We start from the raw sequence: 18,023 nt of genomic DNA, 5'->3' as shown, positions 1-18,023 counted from the left end.
GAAGAAGAAGAAGCGAAGAAGAAGAAGAACATGAAGAATCTGACGGGATGGAGGATCTGACCGAAGAAGAGGAACCTCGTGATCAAAAAAATTAAATAAATAAAAATGCCCAGAAGAATCTGACGGACCGAAGAAAAACAAAGAACCCCATCAAAAAAAAAAAAAAAAAAAAACCCCAAATCCAAACCAAACCCACGGTAGCTTGATTTCTGGGTTCAGGCTTGATTTCTGAGCTTTAGAGATTTCGAGTCTTTAAGACTCGAGTCCACTTGAAATCGAGTCATTTATACTTGATTTAGCACACCAAAATCGATTCTTACACACTCAAGATGTTAGTTTCTTAAATAGTTTGGAAACGATGCTAACTAACGAAATTGTTTGGGGATTGGTGTTAGTTTGCAATTTTTTCCCTTACCACTTAACTACTTTCCTTGTCTCTGTCTAATCTAATGTTGAGGGTTTTTTTTCCCTAAAGCCATGTGGTATAATTTGGTGAATAAGGTCTTTTACCCCAAAAAAAAAAAAATGTGAATAAGTTAGGTCATATCTATAATAGTGTTCGCATCAGTCTATCTAAAATTTTCTATCTATTTTAGTATAAGAACCTACTTTTTCTATTTTACATTCTCGCTTTTTAAAAATACGCATATCAGTTTATCTATTATCACTCCAATTTATTTAAATAATAATTTTTATTCTTTATTAATATATCTCTCACTTTTATTAATATATCATCTTATCTCATGGTCTCTCTCTCAACTCCACCTCTATCTCTCCCCCCCTCAACTCTCTGCTTCTCTCATTCCCAAACCCAAACACTCACACACGAAGGCAATAGTGGCAGATCAAGCAGTAGCAGTGACAGATCTAGAGATTTTTCCTTTGAGTTTTCATATGGATTTTTCATTCAGTTTGGTTTGGTTTTGATTTGATTTTGGTTTAAGATGGATTTTTCAGGGGTGATTGGGCGGTACTCTCCTTCTTATTCTTCTTCTTCTTCTTTTGGTGGGCTGCTTTGAAATGGTTGCGGTGGTGTTGGTAGTTGGGTGGTTTCCTCTTCTTCTTTTGGTGGGTTGCTGTGAAATGGGTTATGGTAAAGTTGGGGTTGCGGTGGTGGTGGTGATGGTGGTTGGGTGGTGTTTTTCTTTTTCTTATGGGTTGTTTTGGAGGTTGGGAAGTGAGGGTCTCTATCAAGAACAATGGTGAGAGAAAATAAAATAAAACCTAATGTCATAAACAACTACAATGACTATGTAAATATACACGATCATTATAGCAAAGGTGTATATTAACATATTTATACACCCATTGATGTGTGTAGTTTTAGGACAAAATTGTGTAAATTTCAATACTTTTTCTATTTTGGAAGCACTGATATGAATGCTCTAATTACTTGTGTAAATCTTGTTACACAGGGTATGTGTAATAAGGTGTGTATAATAAATACCATCCTCATTGTTATGTGGAGTAGTTTATCAGTTGTGCTCAAATTATAGCCATCTCCTCTTGTTAAGGTTAGCTTTGTCTTCCTTATAGTTTTTTCTCCTCCCCTTTAGTAGGATTCATCTTTTCGGCTTCACTTTACACACCTACCTCACTTCTTACAATTATAAGATATCATCAATTATCAATCTTCATCCTTGTCCTATCCTTAACCCTCTTAGTTGATTTCTTTTTATCTCATTTGTCATTCTCATCTTTTTTCTCCCTACCTTTTTGGCACTTAATTACTCCCCAATTTAGGTGATGGAAACACCTTAGGGATTGCTTTCATGCAAAAACATACTTGGCTTATTTTGTGAGAAAATATATTCATGCAAGAGGTTAGAGTTTTGGTGAAACAATGGGCATGGTGCAAGTTTAGGTGCCAAAAACACATTCGGGATAGCTATCATGCAAAACAAGTCAGACTTATTTCATGCAAAAATACCTCCAAGTCAATCTTTTCGCACGAAATAAGAGGTTGGACAAGCTTGGTGCAAGTTTAGGTACCAAAAGCACCTTAGCCCTTAGGAATAGCTTTCGTGCTTAAACAAGTGTGGCTTACTTGATGCGAAATACCTACGAGTCAAGATTTTCACACTAAATATGAAATCAGAGTTTTTGTGAGCAAGTTTAGGTGTTGAAAACACCCTAGGGATAGCTTTCGTGGGAAAAAAGTTGGGTTTATTTTGTACGAAAATATCTTCGGGTCAAGCTTTATGTACAAAAGAAGAGGTCAAAGTTTTGGTGTGAAATAATGCATAGTCAACACTCATATTTACTCATCACCAATAAAATAATAAGAATCAAATCAAACCAACACTGTTTGTTTGTTTGTTTGTTTGTTTTTTTTTTTTATTTTTTTTTTTTTTTTAAGGAGCAAATTGGAATTTGACCGTAATGAGCAAGAATCACTGATTGGAATGGGCTGAAATTACTTCAAATTTAGCCCTGTGGACACTGCAAAAAATAAATTGAATCCCTCTATAATCTATCTTTGGCAACATGTTCATGTGTGCATGTGTTTTTGGGGTGAGTGAGTCTCTTTTCTTAATTTTTCTAAAGAGTCGCCACCAACCACTGGTTTTGTATTATGTGTGATTGGTCTCCTATTTGTCTAATTTGTTTTAATTACCTAATTAACTAAAACTCAATTCAAGGGTCATTAATTAATTAAGGTAAACCAATGTCTCGAACCAAAGATTCTTGGATACAGAAGCTCAGTCATGGGTGGGAAAGGTATTAGGCACCCCACACCACATACCCAAAGGATGGTACCTCATTTTAAACTAATCTCAACATTCATATTTTAGAAAACAAATTAAACACTTGACATTTTGATTTTGAAAAGGTTTTGTAAATACAATATATGTACATATCATGTGAGTATTTTATTTATGTATAAAGTATAATGTGAATGTTTATTGCAAGGAGTATATACAAACAAAACATGTAAATAATATATATGTATATCATGTGAAAACTATATTAAAAAATTGCAAGAATTTAAATGTATATATAATTAACATGTGAATATTATTATACTTTCTACATATTTACCATGTGAGGAAAGATGTCACCTTATGCATTTAAACCCATTTTATTCTCTAGTTTTTATTCTCATTCATAAACACAACGAACCAAAAGTTATTAGTGAAAAGGGTAGGGGGGGATATGTTAGCTTGATGGGAGTCTAATGATTCAATGGAAGTGTATCATAGATACATAACAAACCTCTTTAAGCAAATGTCATTTGAAAGGAAAGATTTAAAAGCAATTCTATGTAAAAAAAAATTATTCACATTTGAAAAGATAAATGTTTTCTTTGGAAAACCTTATGATATTTTTTTGGGGAAAGGTTTGTTTTAAAATAAGGGTTAAACTTTGGGAAAAGAGTTTTCTTAAAAGAGGCTTCTCTTGATTTTATATATATATATATATATATATATATATATATATAAAAGGGATTTGATGAGAATGTTCAAAGAGAACAATTTTAAAAGAAAAGGGTTTTGATTAAATGAAAGTGTAAATTTAGACAATAGGAACCTTGCAAATTTACACATTTTTAACTTGATTGGTATGAGTGATTTTGAAGTAAAATTGATACTTTATATATATATATATATTGTGCATTGTTTGATACAAAGGGTTTAAGCTATTCCCCTTTAAAAAAAATAATAAAAATAAAAAATAAAAATAAAAAGGAGGCATATAGTACTATAAAGACGAGAGGTAGGGTTTAAGTCCAAAGTCTGGAGCCGGGTGCAGTCGCCGCAAGCGGGAAGCTCAGGTAATCTCTCTCTCTTTCTCTCGCTCTTTTCCATTTCGTAAGCAACCAAACGTAACAACATATATAATAATATAATGTTTGAGTTTATAGCTTATTATCATGTTGCTTTTCAACTAATAAATAACATAACATAGTACTATTTTCAAAGCAAGCTGGCTAAAAAAGATGAAATGGGTTTTTGCTGTCTGTGGGGGTTTAGGAGGAGGAGGAGGAGAGAATGTCTCACAGGAAGTTTGAGCACCCGAGACATGGGTCCCTTGGATTTCTTCCAAGGAAGCGAGCTGCTCGTCACAGGGGAAAGGGTATTCAATCTAATTCTTCATATTCCTTCTTCTTCTTCTTCAATTTTTTTTTTCTTTCTTTTTCTACTATTTATTTGTTTATGCTTTTTCTATTTGTTGGTCAGTGAAGGCTTTTCCTAAGGATGACCCAAACAAGCCTTGCAGGCTTACTGCCTTTTTGGGCTACAAGGCTGGGATGACTCACATTGTCAGGGAGGTCGAAAAACCCGGATCAAGTGAGTTATTTCTTACTTTTTAACCTGTCACTTTTTTGTTATATGATAATGTAATGAAGCTTTCTCAGTTTGTTTTTTTAGTACATTGATTTTTTAATAGTGGGGTTATATATATTCATTAAAAAAAATGGTGGAAGATCTACCTAACTACCACTGATGGTTACTCTAAAATGTTGCAGAGTGTTTGGATAGATACTGTGATGAATTTTCATTTGTCTATATTTTGTTCTGTTTATGTTTTTATTTATAACATTTATATTTGAATTTCCCATCTGGTTATTTTTCCATCATGCAGTTTTTATTATGCCTTTTTATCTGATCCTTGTGCGTTAATTATTTTTAGAACTTCACAAGAAGGAGACTTGTGAAGCTGTTACTGTTGTTGAGACTCCTCCAATGGTGGTTGTTGGAGTTGTGGGCTATGTGAAGACTCCGCGTGGCCTTCGCTCACTGAACACTGTGTGGGCTCAGCATCTGAGCGAGGAGCTGAAGCGGAGATTCTACAAGAATTGGTGCAAGTCTAAGAAGAAGGCTTTCACAAAATACTCAAAGCAATATGAATCTGAAGAAGGGAAGAAGAGTATTCAAGCACAGCTGGAGAAAATGAAAAAATACGCAACTGTTATTCGGGTTTTGGCGCACACTCAGGTACCAACTTCTCGTTTATCGAATTGGTACATGTGTATAAAATCTTAAGCCTTTGAACTTTACGTATATATTAGTGAAACCATGTAAGAAATGCTATACAATATCATTAGAAAACATATTGGGTTTCCATCAGATGCTACAAAAAATCCAAATATGAAGTTCAGGAACCTTGGCAAAGAACATATATATATATATATATGGAAACCCAATCTGCTGTATGATAATATTTTATTACATTTCTCCATTTGACATTGTTTCATTAATTGCTTGTTTTGTTGTTTCATTGACCTTCATATGGTCCTAGACTAACAAATGAGTGCTTCTGGATGATCTGTCACAGATTAGGAAAATGAAGGGATTGAAGCAGAAGAAAGCACACCTGATGGAAATCCAGGTCAACGGTGGAACTATTGCTCAAAAAGTGGACTATGCATACGGCTTCTTTGAAAAGCAAATCCCTGTGGATGCTGTTTTCCAGAAGGATGAAATGATTGACATCATTGGGGTGACAAAGGGTAAAGGTTATGAAGGTGTTGTCACACGTTGGGGTGTCACCCGCCTTCCCCGCAAGACACACAGGGGTCTGAGGAAGGTGGCATGTATTGGTGCCTGGCATCCAGCTAGAGTCTCATTCACAGTTGCCAGGGCTGGTCAGAATGGATACCACCACCGTACTGAGATGAACAAGAAGATCTACAAGCTCGGCAAGACTGGGGTGGAGTCACACACTGCTTTAACTGAATTTGACAGGTTAGTTACTTGTTTCTGTGAACAAATTTTTAATATCAGAAAACAACAAATCGGTGCCACTGTTTTTTTGTCAAAAACTTCTTGGCCTTAATTTCCAATGGTGATATTTGATCTTCTATTTGGAGGTATCTAAGTTGTAGGAGTCAATTTGAATTATGTCTTACTGGCTGCTGTTTGTAACACTTGATATCGTTGACTCATTTATTGGGTTGGGTAATGAATCAGGACTGAGAAAGACATTACTCCTATGGGTGGCTTCCCTCATTATGGTATAGTGAAGGATGATTATATTATGATCAAGGGATGCTGTGTTGGACCTAAGAAGAGGGTTGTTACACTTCGCCAGTCTCTGCTCAAGCAAACATCTCGTCTTGCACTTGAGGAGATCAAACTCAAGTTCATTGACACTTCCTCAAAGTTTGGCCATGGCCGTTTCCAGACAACTCAAGAGAAACAGAAGTTCTATGGACGGGTCAAGGCTTAATGATTCAAACTTGTCAGGGATTTTTTATCATCTGGTTAATTTAGGCTATCTGTTTATGTGTATGCAATTTCCCGTCAGAACAAACGTCTGGTATTGTTATTTTTTTCCTTTTGTTTGACATGAGGATTTGGAAGTCTTTTGCCAAGTTTTGTTTTATTGAGATACCTTAGATTTCAAATAATTAATGCTGCTTCAGAATTTTGGTTTTAGTATTACCTGGGTTTTTATTTATCACGTTCTTTTCAAGTTTTTTTTTTTTTTCCTCTAACCAAACTTGTAAGTCAGGCCCTACTTTAGCACGTTTGGCCAAGGCATCTGCTACTTTATTACATAACCGAGGAACAAAACAAAAATCAGAGGAAGACAAAAGGGAAACTTGGGCTAAAATATCATCAACTATGTGACCATACAAGGACTGGTTGGCTGATCCCTGAGAGATAGTGTTGATGACCACTGCTGCAGCACCTTCAAAAACAACTTCATGTAGTCCAATTTCAACAGCAAATTGTACTGCTCTCCTACAAGCTAGAGCTTCAACCATTGCCACGGATTGGGGTAGTGGGACTTGGGCTAACAGAGCGCCTATAACTGTGCCATTGGTGTCTCGGATTATCACGCCCAAACCGGCTGAGTCAATGCTTTTGAATATAGCTTCGTCAAAGTTGGCTTTGTACTGTGGCTGTGCTAGGGCAGACCATTTGTGTTGGACTAGGTTCCAGACTATGGCTGGTGCATCATCATGAGCCTCGAGGAAATTTTGCAATATTCTGGCAGCTTCAGAGAAGACCTGGTTCAGTGGCCGAATCGGGCGGTGAAAATGAATGGAGTTACATCTATTCCAGAGCAGCCAAGCTGAGATAGCAAAGATCTCCCCCCTATAATCGTCCCAGACCTGCAAAAAACTTAAGAAAAGGTTAGAAAAATCCCCCGGAGAGTGAGGGATTGAGTGTTGCACCTAGCTGAGTGTACTCCACAAATTTGCCACCTCCGGGCAGCCCCAAACAACGTGCAAGATATCTTCAGTTTGGGTCTGGCAAGTGTTGCAGCAAGCAAAGGAGGTTATGTGGCGATGAAGCAAGTTGTCCATTGTTGGAAGTAAGTTATTGCAAGCTCGCTAAGTAAAGTATTTCACCTTGTTTGGGGTTCGTAGCATCCAAACACCTCTCCAAAGATGTCTCTAGGGGTCAGGATTTGAGCTACCTAGGCTGTTGGCCGAAGCTTCATGAACCAGCAGCTTGTAAGCGCTTCGAGTTGAGAAAATACCCAAAGGCTTTTTGGACCATATGGGGCTATCTTGAGGTAGTCTGGGGCTAAGAGGGATGCTCATGATTTTCTTTACTTCATGTGGCAAAAAAATTTGTTTAATTTCAGCTTCCTTCCATGTTCCATTCACCTCATCAATAAAAATACTAACCTTTGCATCAGGGGGAATAGAAGGGAGAGGGGAACTAACCGAACGATACACTTGGTCCGGAAGCCACTTATTCTCCTTTAAACTCACTATTTTACCATCACCAATCCGCCAAACCATGCCTTTCCGCACCACATCTCTTGCACTTAAAATGCTCTTCCATGCATACGACCCATTAGCAGAGGAATTAGCTTCAAGAATGGAGCAATCCGGGAAAAAACAAGCTTTAAAAACTCTATGACAAAGTGATTCCGGATTTTTCAACATGCGCCAAACTTGCTTGGCCAATAGTGCATCATTAAACTTCTCAATCTCCTTAAACCCCATGCCTCCACACTCTTTAGCTTGGCAAAGTTTTTCCCATTTTACCCAATGCACTTTCTTGCTATCACCATTGCAGCCCCACCAAAATTTGCGGATCATAACCTCAATTTCCTAAATTAATCCCTTGGGAAGTTTGAAACAACTCATAGAGTAGGTTGGAATGGCTTGGATTACAGATTTAATGAGCACCTCTCTACTCGCTTGAGATAGAAGTTTCTCCTTCCAACCTTGGATCTTCTTCCAAATTCTCTCCTTGATGTAGGCAAACCCTTGTCTCTTCACTCACGCCACAAACGCAAGTAACGCTAGATATCTCTCATATTGCCTGATGGCTGGAACACCCAACAGATGTTGGATTCTGACTTGGATATCCTAGTGAGTATTTGAGCTGAAGAAGATGTTTGTCTTATCTCTGTTTATCTTTTGGGCCGAACCTCTCTCATAAACTGATAAAATATGAAGGATTACCTGGCATTTAGATTCTTTAGCATAGCAGAAAAGTACATTGTCGTCAGCAAAGAATAGATGAGAAACACGTGGCCCATTTCTACAAATTGACACTCCCTTAATGGTTCCATCAGATTCAGCTTTGTGGAGCAAACCTTGTAGACCCATGGCACATAGCAGAAATAAATATGGAGACAACAAATCGCCTTGCCTCAGCCCCCTACTGGGCTTGATAGTTCTACCTAGCACCCTATTAAACAAAACAGAGTATGACACAGTCTTGATGCAAGACATAATAGAGGCAACAAAACTACTAGAAAACCCCAAATTCACCATTGCCATTTCCAAGAAATCTCACTCCACTCTGTCATAAGTTTTGCACATATCAAGGTTTAGAGCCATATACCCATATTTTCCTTAGGTCTTCCGCTTCAAGAAATGGAGGGTCTCAAATGCAACCAGGACATTATCAGTAATCAACCTTCTCGAAAGAAAAGCACTCTGTGAATCAGATACTACATAGGGTAAAATTAGTTTCAAACGGTTAACCAACACTTTAGCAATAAGTTTGTAAACCACATTACAAAGACTTATAGGCCTAAAATCTGAAACTTTCTTGGGGTCTTTTATTTTGGGGATAAGAGCAATAAAGGTAGAATTAATAGATTCTAGGATGGAACCTGAATTTAAAGCTATCAGAACTACCTCCGTCACATCTTTACCAACTATATGCCAAAAAGATTTGTAAAAAATAAGGGACATACCATCTGGGCTTGGTGCAGTGAGAGGGGCCATTTGGTGGAGAGCTTTGAGAACCTCTTCAGCATTGTATGGTTTGTTCAAACTATCATTCATCTCATCAGTGACTATAGGAAGTAATCCACTTAAAATCTCATCAAAGCCAATTGGATTCGAAGTGGTAAACATAGCATCAAAATAAGAGCTTGCCATTCTGCCCGTTTGATCTTCATCTTCGATCCAAATTCCAAAATCATCTTCCAACCCCAAAATATAATTGTGCTTATTTCGTTGATTGGCCCTACAATGAAAATATCAAGTGTTGCAATCTCCATCCTTCAACCATTCACTATGAAAGCGCTGCTTCCACATTGCTTCCTCCTTAATCTTAAGTAAATTAATTTTAGTTTGAAGCATTTCAATCTGATTCGGATTGGTGCTGTATAGACCAGCCTCCTCGGTATGACTCAAATCCTTCAATTTCTTGGCCAAAGTATTTCTCACATGCCCAAAGGTAACCCGGTTCCATGTGCTAAGGTTTTCTTGATAGCTTGTGATCTTTTTTAACAAAATTCTAACTGGGTTAGAGTCATTTAAATCAACCCATGATTGTTTCACCACATCCTCACAAGATTTATCTTTAAGCCACATCGCTTCAAACTGAAAATGCCACCCCTTTTTATAGAACCTCTTTTGCTTAGCATCTGAAATAAGCAGGAGCAGTCTGTGATCTGAATGAAAGCACTCTAAGTGATGAATGCGAGAAGTAGGAAACCTTAAGATCCACTCCACAATTGCCACCCCATGGTCTAATCTGATCCAAACATTATGGGCACCCGATCTTCTGTTGCACCAAGTAAAAGGGAAGCCATTAAAACCAAGATCTTTAAAAGCACAATAATCCAATGCATCTCAGAACCCTTGCATCTATCTTTCAGGCTTATCCAACCAACTCTGTTTCTCTTCAAGTTTAAGGATTTCATTAAAGTCACCCAAGCATATCCAAGGTAAATTGTATTTGTGGCTCAAATCTCTAAGTAGATTCCAAGAATTTTCCCGGCTGGCAGTTTCAGGCTCTCCATAAAAACCTGTGAAACGCCAGGCATCATCCATTTCTTGATCCACCACCCCATCAATGTGATTATCAGAAGAAGTGAGGACTTTCATTGCAAAATCCTCTTTCCACAACAAAGCTAGCCCACCTCCCCTATTATGGCGTGGAACAACAAAAAAAAATTTGTATTGCATTTTACGACTTATCCTCTCAATGACCTCCTTATTAACTTTGGTCTCCATGAGGAAAACCATTTTGGGATCTTTTTTGCCAACCAAGTCAGCAAGTTCGGCTTCTGTCTGTGGGTTCCCAAGCCCACGACAGTTCCAGTTAAGGCAACTCATTGTGTTTGGTGGTGCTAGGATCCAACCACCACCTAAACATTTTCTTTACACCCCTTGCTTACCGCACTAACCCTTTTCTTCTTTCTAACAGTCAAGTCCAAAGTTTCCAACTCCGGGCGCCTACTTTCTAAAATCTCCATATCTGAACTTGAATCAGTTTCTCCAACCTCACACAATAGTCGTGACCATTTTTGCTTAAAGCTTTTCAAAGGTTCTGTGGCTGCCCTATTAGTGATGTCTGCTAATGGGGATTGTTTTGCACTAAAAGAAAAAATTTCCATGCAGCCCCTCACTATGTCCAACCCCTCCCTCTATACATAAAGCCTTTTGCATGGGAATGGAATAATGTGGCTAACCCACCAAGTTTTCCACGCTATTATTCAAATCAACAGAATTCCCACCAATATCACTAAACTCATTGCCATGCAAGACATCAAGATTAGAAACAATCACACTTGATGGTTCGGCCTCCATGGACATTGCCTCAGTCCGAGAACTATTTTCTACACCCCCCTTGCCAAAATTTGAGCCATGAGCACATTGGCTGGACAAATTTTTGGGAATTGGCTGATTCTTCTCCATCGTAGGTCCCTTCTTCCACAGCGGTTTTCCACGGGAGCTTCCAGAAACAACCACCACTATTTTTCTAGTGTGACGCATCGGTTCAGCACAAAGCCATTCCCCATACTGTTGCTCTTCTTTTTTCAAGTTTCCTTTCCCCCGAAGCCACACTTCACAATCTCTCTCATTGTGAGTAACCCTCGCACACCAATAACAGAAATTGGGAAGTCGATTGAACTTAAGCAAAGCCCATCCAACATGTTCTCCCTCTAACCACAGTTTACAACACTGCGGAAGGGGCTTTGTAATGTCAATTGATACCCAAATTCGCAGGAACCCACCCCCTCACCATTATCCTCTGAATCAGCCACCTGCACTATAGACCCAATTGTGTTCCCCACTGCTTCACCCGTCACTTGTGTGAGACGTTGTGGAGTTGCACCCAAAAAGTAACAGAATTGAATGGGACCAAGGGCGCTGATTCAATATCCACCGCACGCCGAAAGACCACTATGCTTTTGTTGTAGGTCCATGGCTCCAATTCCAGAACTCGTTCCAAATCCATTGCATCGTCAAACTCAAACAGCAGTATGTTTCCTCCTATGTCTCGAATCTTCATCTCTCCAATCAGTTTCCAAAGCAATTTGAAAGTCCGATTGATTGCCTCTGCATTAACCACTCGCTTTGTAAAAAAATTTGCTGCTAAACGAACAATGGCAACCTCTTTTTTCCGAGGCATATCAACCCCATTCACTTCATCTTCTACCATGATAATGAGATGTTCAACCACACCCCACCGTAACAGAGAACTACAACAACACCTACCGTCCTACCAGGCACAACGACTTCAAGGGAACAGCGAAACCTCCACGATGGGAGGGACAATATTCTACACTCGATGCTGGGGATACCTGACCAGCGAACCCTAGCAGATAACCCTAGGCAACGTGAGAGAAACCCTTCGTAATTGTTTTCTAGTTGGTGCATACTAATAGGTGCACACTTTATATCTGCTATGGTTGGATATTGAGATTCTAGTTTTTGAGACCCTATTTTCTTCATGTAGTACTTCATTTTGCCTAATCAAAAACACAGTTTTTCAGCAAGTAACACCTGAAAATGTCTGGTTGACTTGGAAGTATGGTTTGATTGTTCGGTGTTTGCTTTAAAATTGTATCTGGACTTATCAAAACCTCATTTTCAAATTGTACCCCAAAGTTTTGCATGAGTTGGAAACTTGCATTGAGTTGTTTCTTTTATTGTCACTTGTTCTTTTAAATAAAAATTTGGGAAAATTACACTTTTCATCATAAATTATTCCCTAATTTATACTTTGCCCTCTGAATTGTAGAAATGCATGATTGACCAAAATTTATGATTTTGTTACACTTTTTTATGCTGTTTGTTTTGGGGGTAAAGTCTAACGAAATTTAAAATCAAAATGCTAATTTGCCCCTCCATCCAAAACAAATGATAGAGGGTAAATTGGACACCTTCATTACACCCCTTGACCACTTTCGATCTTGATTCTTTGTCTATCATTGTCCATTTGGAAGAGTGAAAGAGGAAAAAATGACCAAAACAAAGCAATGCAGGCAAAGAAGTAAACAAGATATTGGCTATTTTTTCCTAGAAACTTAATTGATCAAATAGAAGAGGCAACGACAATACAATTTTTTAGAGCGCTCACATTAGTCCATGTAAAATAACATAAGAGGTTAATTTTGCATATCTAAGCCGAAAATCACCTACATCTCTTAAGTTGTGTAAATATACACGGTTAGAGCATTCACATCATTTTAGCATAAGAACAAATTTTTATATTTTACACAACCATTTTTAAAAACACGCATATTAAATTATTTATTTTACACTATATATCATTAAAATATTATTTTTTTAATCAATTTTTTTATTGCTCTCTCAAATCACCCATCTCTTTATGTATATGAGTAAAAGAAGTATTAAAAAATAGATTTGTATTGAATGTTAACCGTGTAGATTATACATAGTTTGTAACAACAATCTAAATTTACATAAGTTCACATGAATTGATGGTGATGATTTTTGGAGTTGGATGTGCAAAATTTACCCCTTATGCTATTATACATGAACTAATGCGAGTGCTCAGTTATTGAGAACAAAGTTTTGTTACAAAATTAGTTATAACTTAAAACTACAACCATGCTCAACATCTTTTTATTGAAGGTGAATTTTGACAAATCCACAATCGGATTACATTTTCTTCTTATATATTTCATACTTACAAAATTTCTAGAAAAATTAAGATTCAATAGCTATGTCATCAATAAATCATTTAAAATACAAGTTTTTGTAGTTTATAAGTATGCATAGAATATAATCTTATAGATCATATAGTAAATAATATCTGATTAGTACAAAGTTTGACATGTGTATTAAGAGTGTAAAGAACATGCAATCTAAAAGTTAGATTTTGGAAATATGTAGTAATGTTAATGATATTAAGTAGTGCCGTCTCTATATGTGAAGCAACTAATGCAGCCGCCTAAGACCTCAAGTAGAAAAAATGCCCCCAAATTTTGACCAATAAAGGTTTTTTTTTAATATTATAATAGTATTAATTAAGTCCAAATATTAGCCAATAAATAAAATAATATTTTTTATCAAATGAAAAACGAGACAAAAAATGTTATGTTCACAACATTTTTAAAATAAATCCTAAGTGGTAGGTTGTTACAGGGTATTATTAATAACAAAAAAATTAATTTCAGTGATGAGTTCAAATTAGAACTAGTAACAAATTAATACCTAAGATTTGTTATGAAAATATTGTGAATGTAACACTTCTTAAAAAAAAAAAAAAAAAAAGCAATACAAAAAAAAATTCACAACATTTTTTACAAGTTGAGTTAACAAACTTTTACTAGTTTTTATCTAAGTCCACCACTAACATCACTTTTTTACTTACCACTATCAATCTGCCACATTAACAGGTGTGAAAAGTTTTGTCAAATTTTTTGTCTATAGACTTTCAAAAAAAAAAAAAAATCTATGTGGTTCATGTTAAATTGTAGTAATTTTGCATCTAAAATAAGATAATAGAATTTAAGTAATATTTAATTTTTTTTAAATCATATTTAAATATATAAAAGGCCTCAATTTTAGTTTTCGCCTTAGGCCTCCAAATACATTAAGCCAGCTCTGATATTAAGTAAAGTTGTAGCATTAGGGTATAACCAATTTTATAACTAAACTTTGCCCTTTTATTAGTTTCTTTATTCTTATATTGATTTTCTGTTTCACTTTTCTCTCAACAAACGGCACTCTTAAAAATATTTCTCTTCTCCCTCATCTCAGTTACTCATTCTCTTCTCATTTTTCCCACCTAAGGAATTCCCTTCCTTTTCTTTATATTCATCTCCTATTTCAAACCTGGACATGAACACTACATGCTTATCATTGTTGTGTTTCTCAAACAACCAGTTGTATACGTCCCATGAGATTTGCATAGGAATTTTCTCTCGTTGCCTTTGGATTTTGGGTTTGATTTGGAGGTGGATTTTCGATTTGATTTTTGGATGTATCTAGCCAAATCCAAAGGCTTTCAAGAAAGAAAGAAAAAGAAAAGCAAGGCAAGGAGCTAATATTGTGAGCAGAGCAATAATCGTAGAGTTGGAAAGGGAGAGGCATCAAAAGCAAACAAACACAGTGACACAATCACATAGGTTGTTTGACTCAAAGAGAGTAGCTCATCTTTAATGGCTTGTTTGGATTGAGAGGGAGTTGAAAATGAGTAGAGTAGAGTTGATTGGAACTCAAATACCCCACCTGTGATCCCAATCATTGCTAATACTAATTTGGATCTTTTTTATCTTGGTCTTGAAGGTATATTTATGCATCAACAAGATGACCAGCCAACAGTTGAAGAAGATGATGTTCTTCACCCTCCACCTCCACCACCCATTTTTCCCCTCTACCTTTTGTCCCTGATAACTAGATTTGTCTTACCTATTCATCAATGACAGATTTGAAGCATTTATTCACCATTGATGATGCTCTTCCTTCCAAGTGGCATGAAAAGTTTTTTGACATGTACTTAGGGTGCACTGTTGAAGTAGCAGCAATCATCCATCCCAAAATATTAGCTCCCATAATAATCTTCTTACATCCCATTTGACTTTGTGTTCTTCCTCTGTGTGTCCCTTTTTCTTTGTTTATCCTTTGTTTGGTATCAGAGCCATATAACGTTTTCATCTCCTTTTTTTTTTTTTTTTTTTTTGAGAAACCAGACCTCAAGCCTGGGCTTTTATTGAAAAAGAAAAACAAAATCAATGAACATCAAACAAGACTAGGGGTTGAATGTCTTCAGGGAGGTCATCCAACCAAACCCGAACCCCCAACAAATCCTTAGCTTTTTTGGCTAACATATCAGCTACCACATTACATATTCTTTTAACATGATGAAACTCACACCACTGAAAATCATCAGCAAGGACTAAGATGTCATCAATGACATTCCCATATGAGGAGAGACAGCCATGCCCTTGTGAGAGGGCGTTGATCACCACCAACGAGTCACCTTCGATAACCACTTTCTGAAGACCCAAATCCTTAGCAAACTGGACCGCTTTCCGGCATGCCATAGCCTCCATTTCGTTCACTGTTTGGGAGAGGGAAATGGGCATTGACATGGCTCCGATCACAGCGCCATTCCAGTCTCTAGCTATAACACCGATGCCTGCCTTATTCAGTGAATTGAACACCGCTGCGTCGAAGTTCAACTTGACATGCTCAGGTTCTGGAGGTCGCCACTGCTGCATCACGGGAGGAGGAGGAGTTGGTGCAAGCTCTTGGGCATCGAGGTACTCCTGCATCAAGTCTCCCGCCATGGAACAAAGCTGTCCGAGAGGGTGCACAGGCCGGCCAAAGTGTTGAGCATTTCTCCGGTTCCATAATAACCAAGCTGTGATAGAGAAAATTTCAGCATAATACTCATCATGTACCTGCAAAAAACTAGAAAGCAGGTTAGTGAAATCAGATGGGGGGGAGGTGACCACATGATGGAACCATGTAAGTGAGTTCCACACACAGGCAATCTCCCCACAGGACCATATAGCATGCAACGTGTCTTCCTCATGAGTTTTGCACAGTGCACACACGGCTGACTCAGTAATTTGCCGGTGCCGAAGATTGGCCATAGTGGGTAGAGCATTGTGGCAAGCTCTCCAAATGAAGAGCTGAATTTTCCTAGGTACTCGGAGATGCCAGACACCTCTCCAGAACGTCCTAGTAGGGCCAGAATTAGAGCTACCTGCACGCTCACTCGAAGCACGCACAACCAGCATTTTGTATGCGCTGCTTGTGGAGAATTGGCCAGATGGGTTAAGGGACCAAGTGATGCGGTCAGGGGGGGGCTCTTTCACTTAAAGGGATGCTTAGAATGGCCTCCGCTTCATGTGGCAGAAAGTTTGCCTGGATCACCTCAGTCTTCCATTCTCCATTCTCCTGGTTTATAAGGCTACCGACCGTAGCATCTGGGGGCAAGTCTGGTAGAGCAGAAATGGGGGTTCTGCTAGGTTGATTAGGCAGCCACTGATCTTGTTTAATCCTCACTGAGTTCCCATTACCAATACGCCACACCATGCCTCTTCGGATTACATCACGGGCACTGATAATGCTTTTCCAAGCATAGGAGCCACAGGTAGAATCCCTTGCCTCAAGAATAGAGCTATCCGGAAAAAATCTTGCCTTGAACACCCTATGACAGAGTGAGTCTGGATTATTAATCATACGCCACACTTGTTTGGCAAGTAAAGCATCATTAAATTTTTCAATTTCCTTGAACCCAAGTCCTCCCACCTCCTTGGCCTCACAAAGTTTGTCCCATTTAACCCAATGCACCTTTCTATTGTCTCCATTATATCCCCACCAGAATTTCCGTATAAGAATCTCCAACTCCTTAATCAATCCTTTGGGAAGTTTAAAGCAACTCATGGTATAAGTCGGAATGGCTTGGATTACTGACTTGATTAGCACTTCCTTGCCTGCTTGCGAAAGTAACTTCTCTTTCCAACCTTGGAGCTTCCTCCACACTCTCTCTTTAAGATAAATAAAGGATTGTTTCTTAGCTCGACCCACTAATGCTGGCAGCCCCAGATACTTCTCATACTGGCGGATAGCTGGAACCCCTAACAACTGCTGAATGCTAGTCTGAATCTGGGGAGAGGTATTTGAGCTAAAAAATAAATTTGTTTTTTCCCTATTTATTTTTTGCCCCGAGCCACGCTCATAGATAGCTAAAATATCAAGAATTTTTTGGCACTCCCCTTCAGTGGCCCTGCAAAACAAAACACTGTCGTCTGCAAAAAATAAGTGGGAAATTCTGGGTCCATGACGACATATGGCTACCCCTTTTATATCTCCACTCGCCTCAGCTTTCTGAATCAAACATTGCAAACCCATGGCACATAATAAGAATAAATAGGGCGATAAAGGATCCCCCTGGCGAAGCCCTCTACCTGGAATAATATTTCCTACAGGTTGACCATTAAGCAGAACAGAATAGGATACAGATTGCACACAAGACATGATAATTTTAATCAACCTCTCCTCAAGACCCAACTGATACATCACTCTTTCCAGAAAAGCCCATTCCACCCGGTCATAGGCTTTACTCATATCCAACTTGAGAGCCATAAGACCCACCTTCCCTTGTGTTTTTCTTTTTAGGTAATGAAGCGTTTCAAAGGCCACTAGCACATTATCAGTGATGAGCCGACCCGACAGGAAAGCACTTTGCGACTCAGGGATAGTGAGAGCTAAGAATTTCTTCAAACGATTAACCACAACCTTAGCAATTAATTTGTAAATCACATTGCAGAGGCTAATAGGTCTAAAGTCTGACACTTTCTTCGGGTTTTTTATCTTAGGAATTAGGCATATGAAGGTGGTATTTATGGCTTCAGGAATAATACCAGTATTTAAAGCA

The 18,023-nt window shown here is 38.0% G+C and overlaps 1 protein-coding gene across 2 annotated transcripts; it reads left to right on the top strand.

Moving 5' to 3' along the window:
- Positions 1-3,700: 3,700 nt before the first annotated feature.
- On the top strand, positions 3,701-6,389 carry LOC115975516 (60S ribosomal protein L3-1). Of its 2 annotated transcripts, none has more exons than XM_031096318.1 (6): positions 3,701-3,775; positions 3,978-4,077; positions 4,182-4,292; positions 4,636-4,940; positions 5,281-5,690; positions 5,916-6,389. In XM_031096318.1, the coding sequence occupies exons 2-6, from the start codon at positions 3,993-3,995 to the stop codon at positions 6,172-6,174; spliced, it is 1,170 nt and encodes a 389-aa protein (XP_030952178.1). In that variant the 5' UTR covers positions 3,701-3,775; positions 3,978-3,992; the 3' UTR covers positions 6,175-6,389. The 2 variants fall into 2 exon arrangements, with proteins under 2 accessions (XP_030952178.1, XP_030952179.1); XM_031096319.1 differs by having other exon boundaries at positions 3,731-3,776; positions 3,973-4,077.
- Positions 6,390-18,023: the final 11,634 nt, after the last annotated feature.

Source organism: Quercus lobata, chromosome 2, assembly GCF_001633185.2.
Source record: "Quercus lobata isolate SW786 chromosome 2, ValleyOak3.0 Primary Assembly, whole genome shotgun sequence".
NCBI classification, from domain to species: domain Eukaryota; kingdom Viridiplantae; phylum Streptophyta; class Magnoliopsida; order Fagales; family Fagaceae; genus Quercus; species Quercus lobata.
This window is presented reverse-complemented; position numbering and strand designations above follow the sequence as displayed.

Coding starts and splice junctions, on each gene's coding strand:
- LOC115975516 (XM_031096318.1), top strand. CDS start 3,993: ATGTCTCACAGGAAGTTTGAGCACCCGAGACATGGGTCCCTTGGATTT. Junction 4,293..4,635: donor GGTCGAAAAACCCGGATCAA/GTGAGTTATTTC, acceptor AATTATTTTTAG/AACTTCACAAGAAGGAGACT. Junction 4,941..5,280: donor GGGTTTTGGCGCACACTCAG/GTACCAACTTCT, acceptor GATCTGTCACAG/ATTAGGAAAATGAAGGGATT.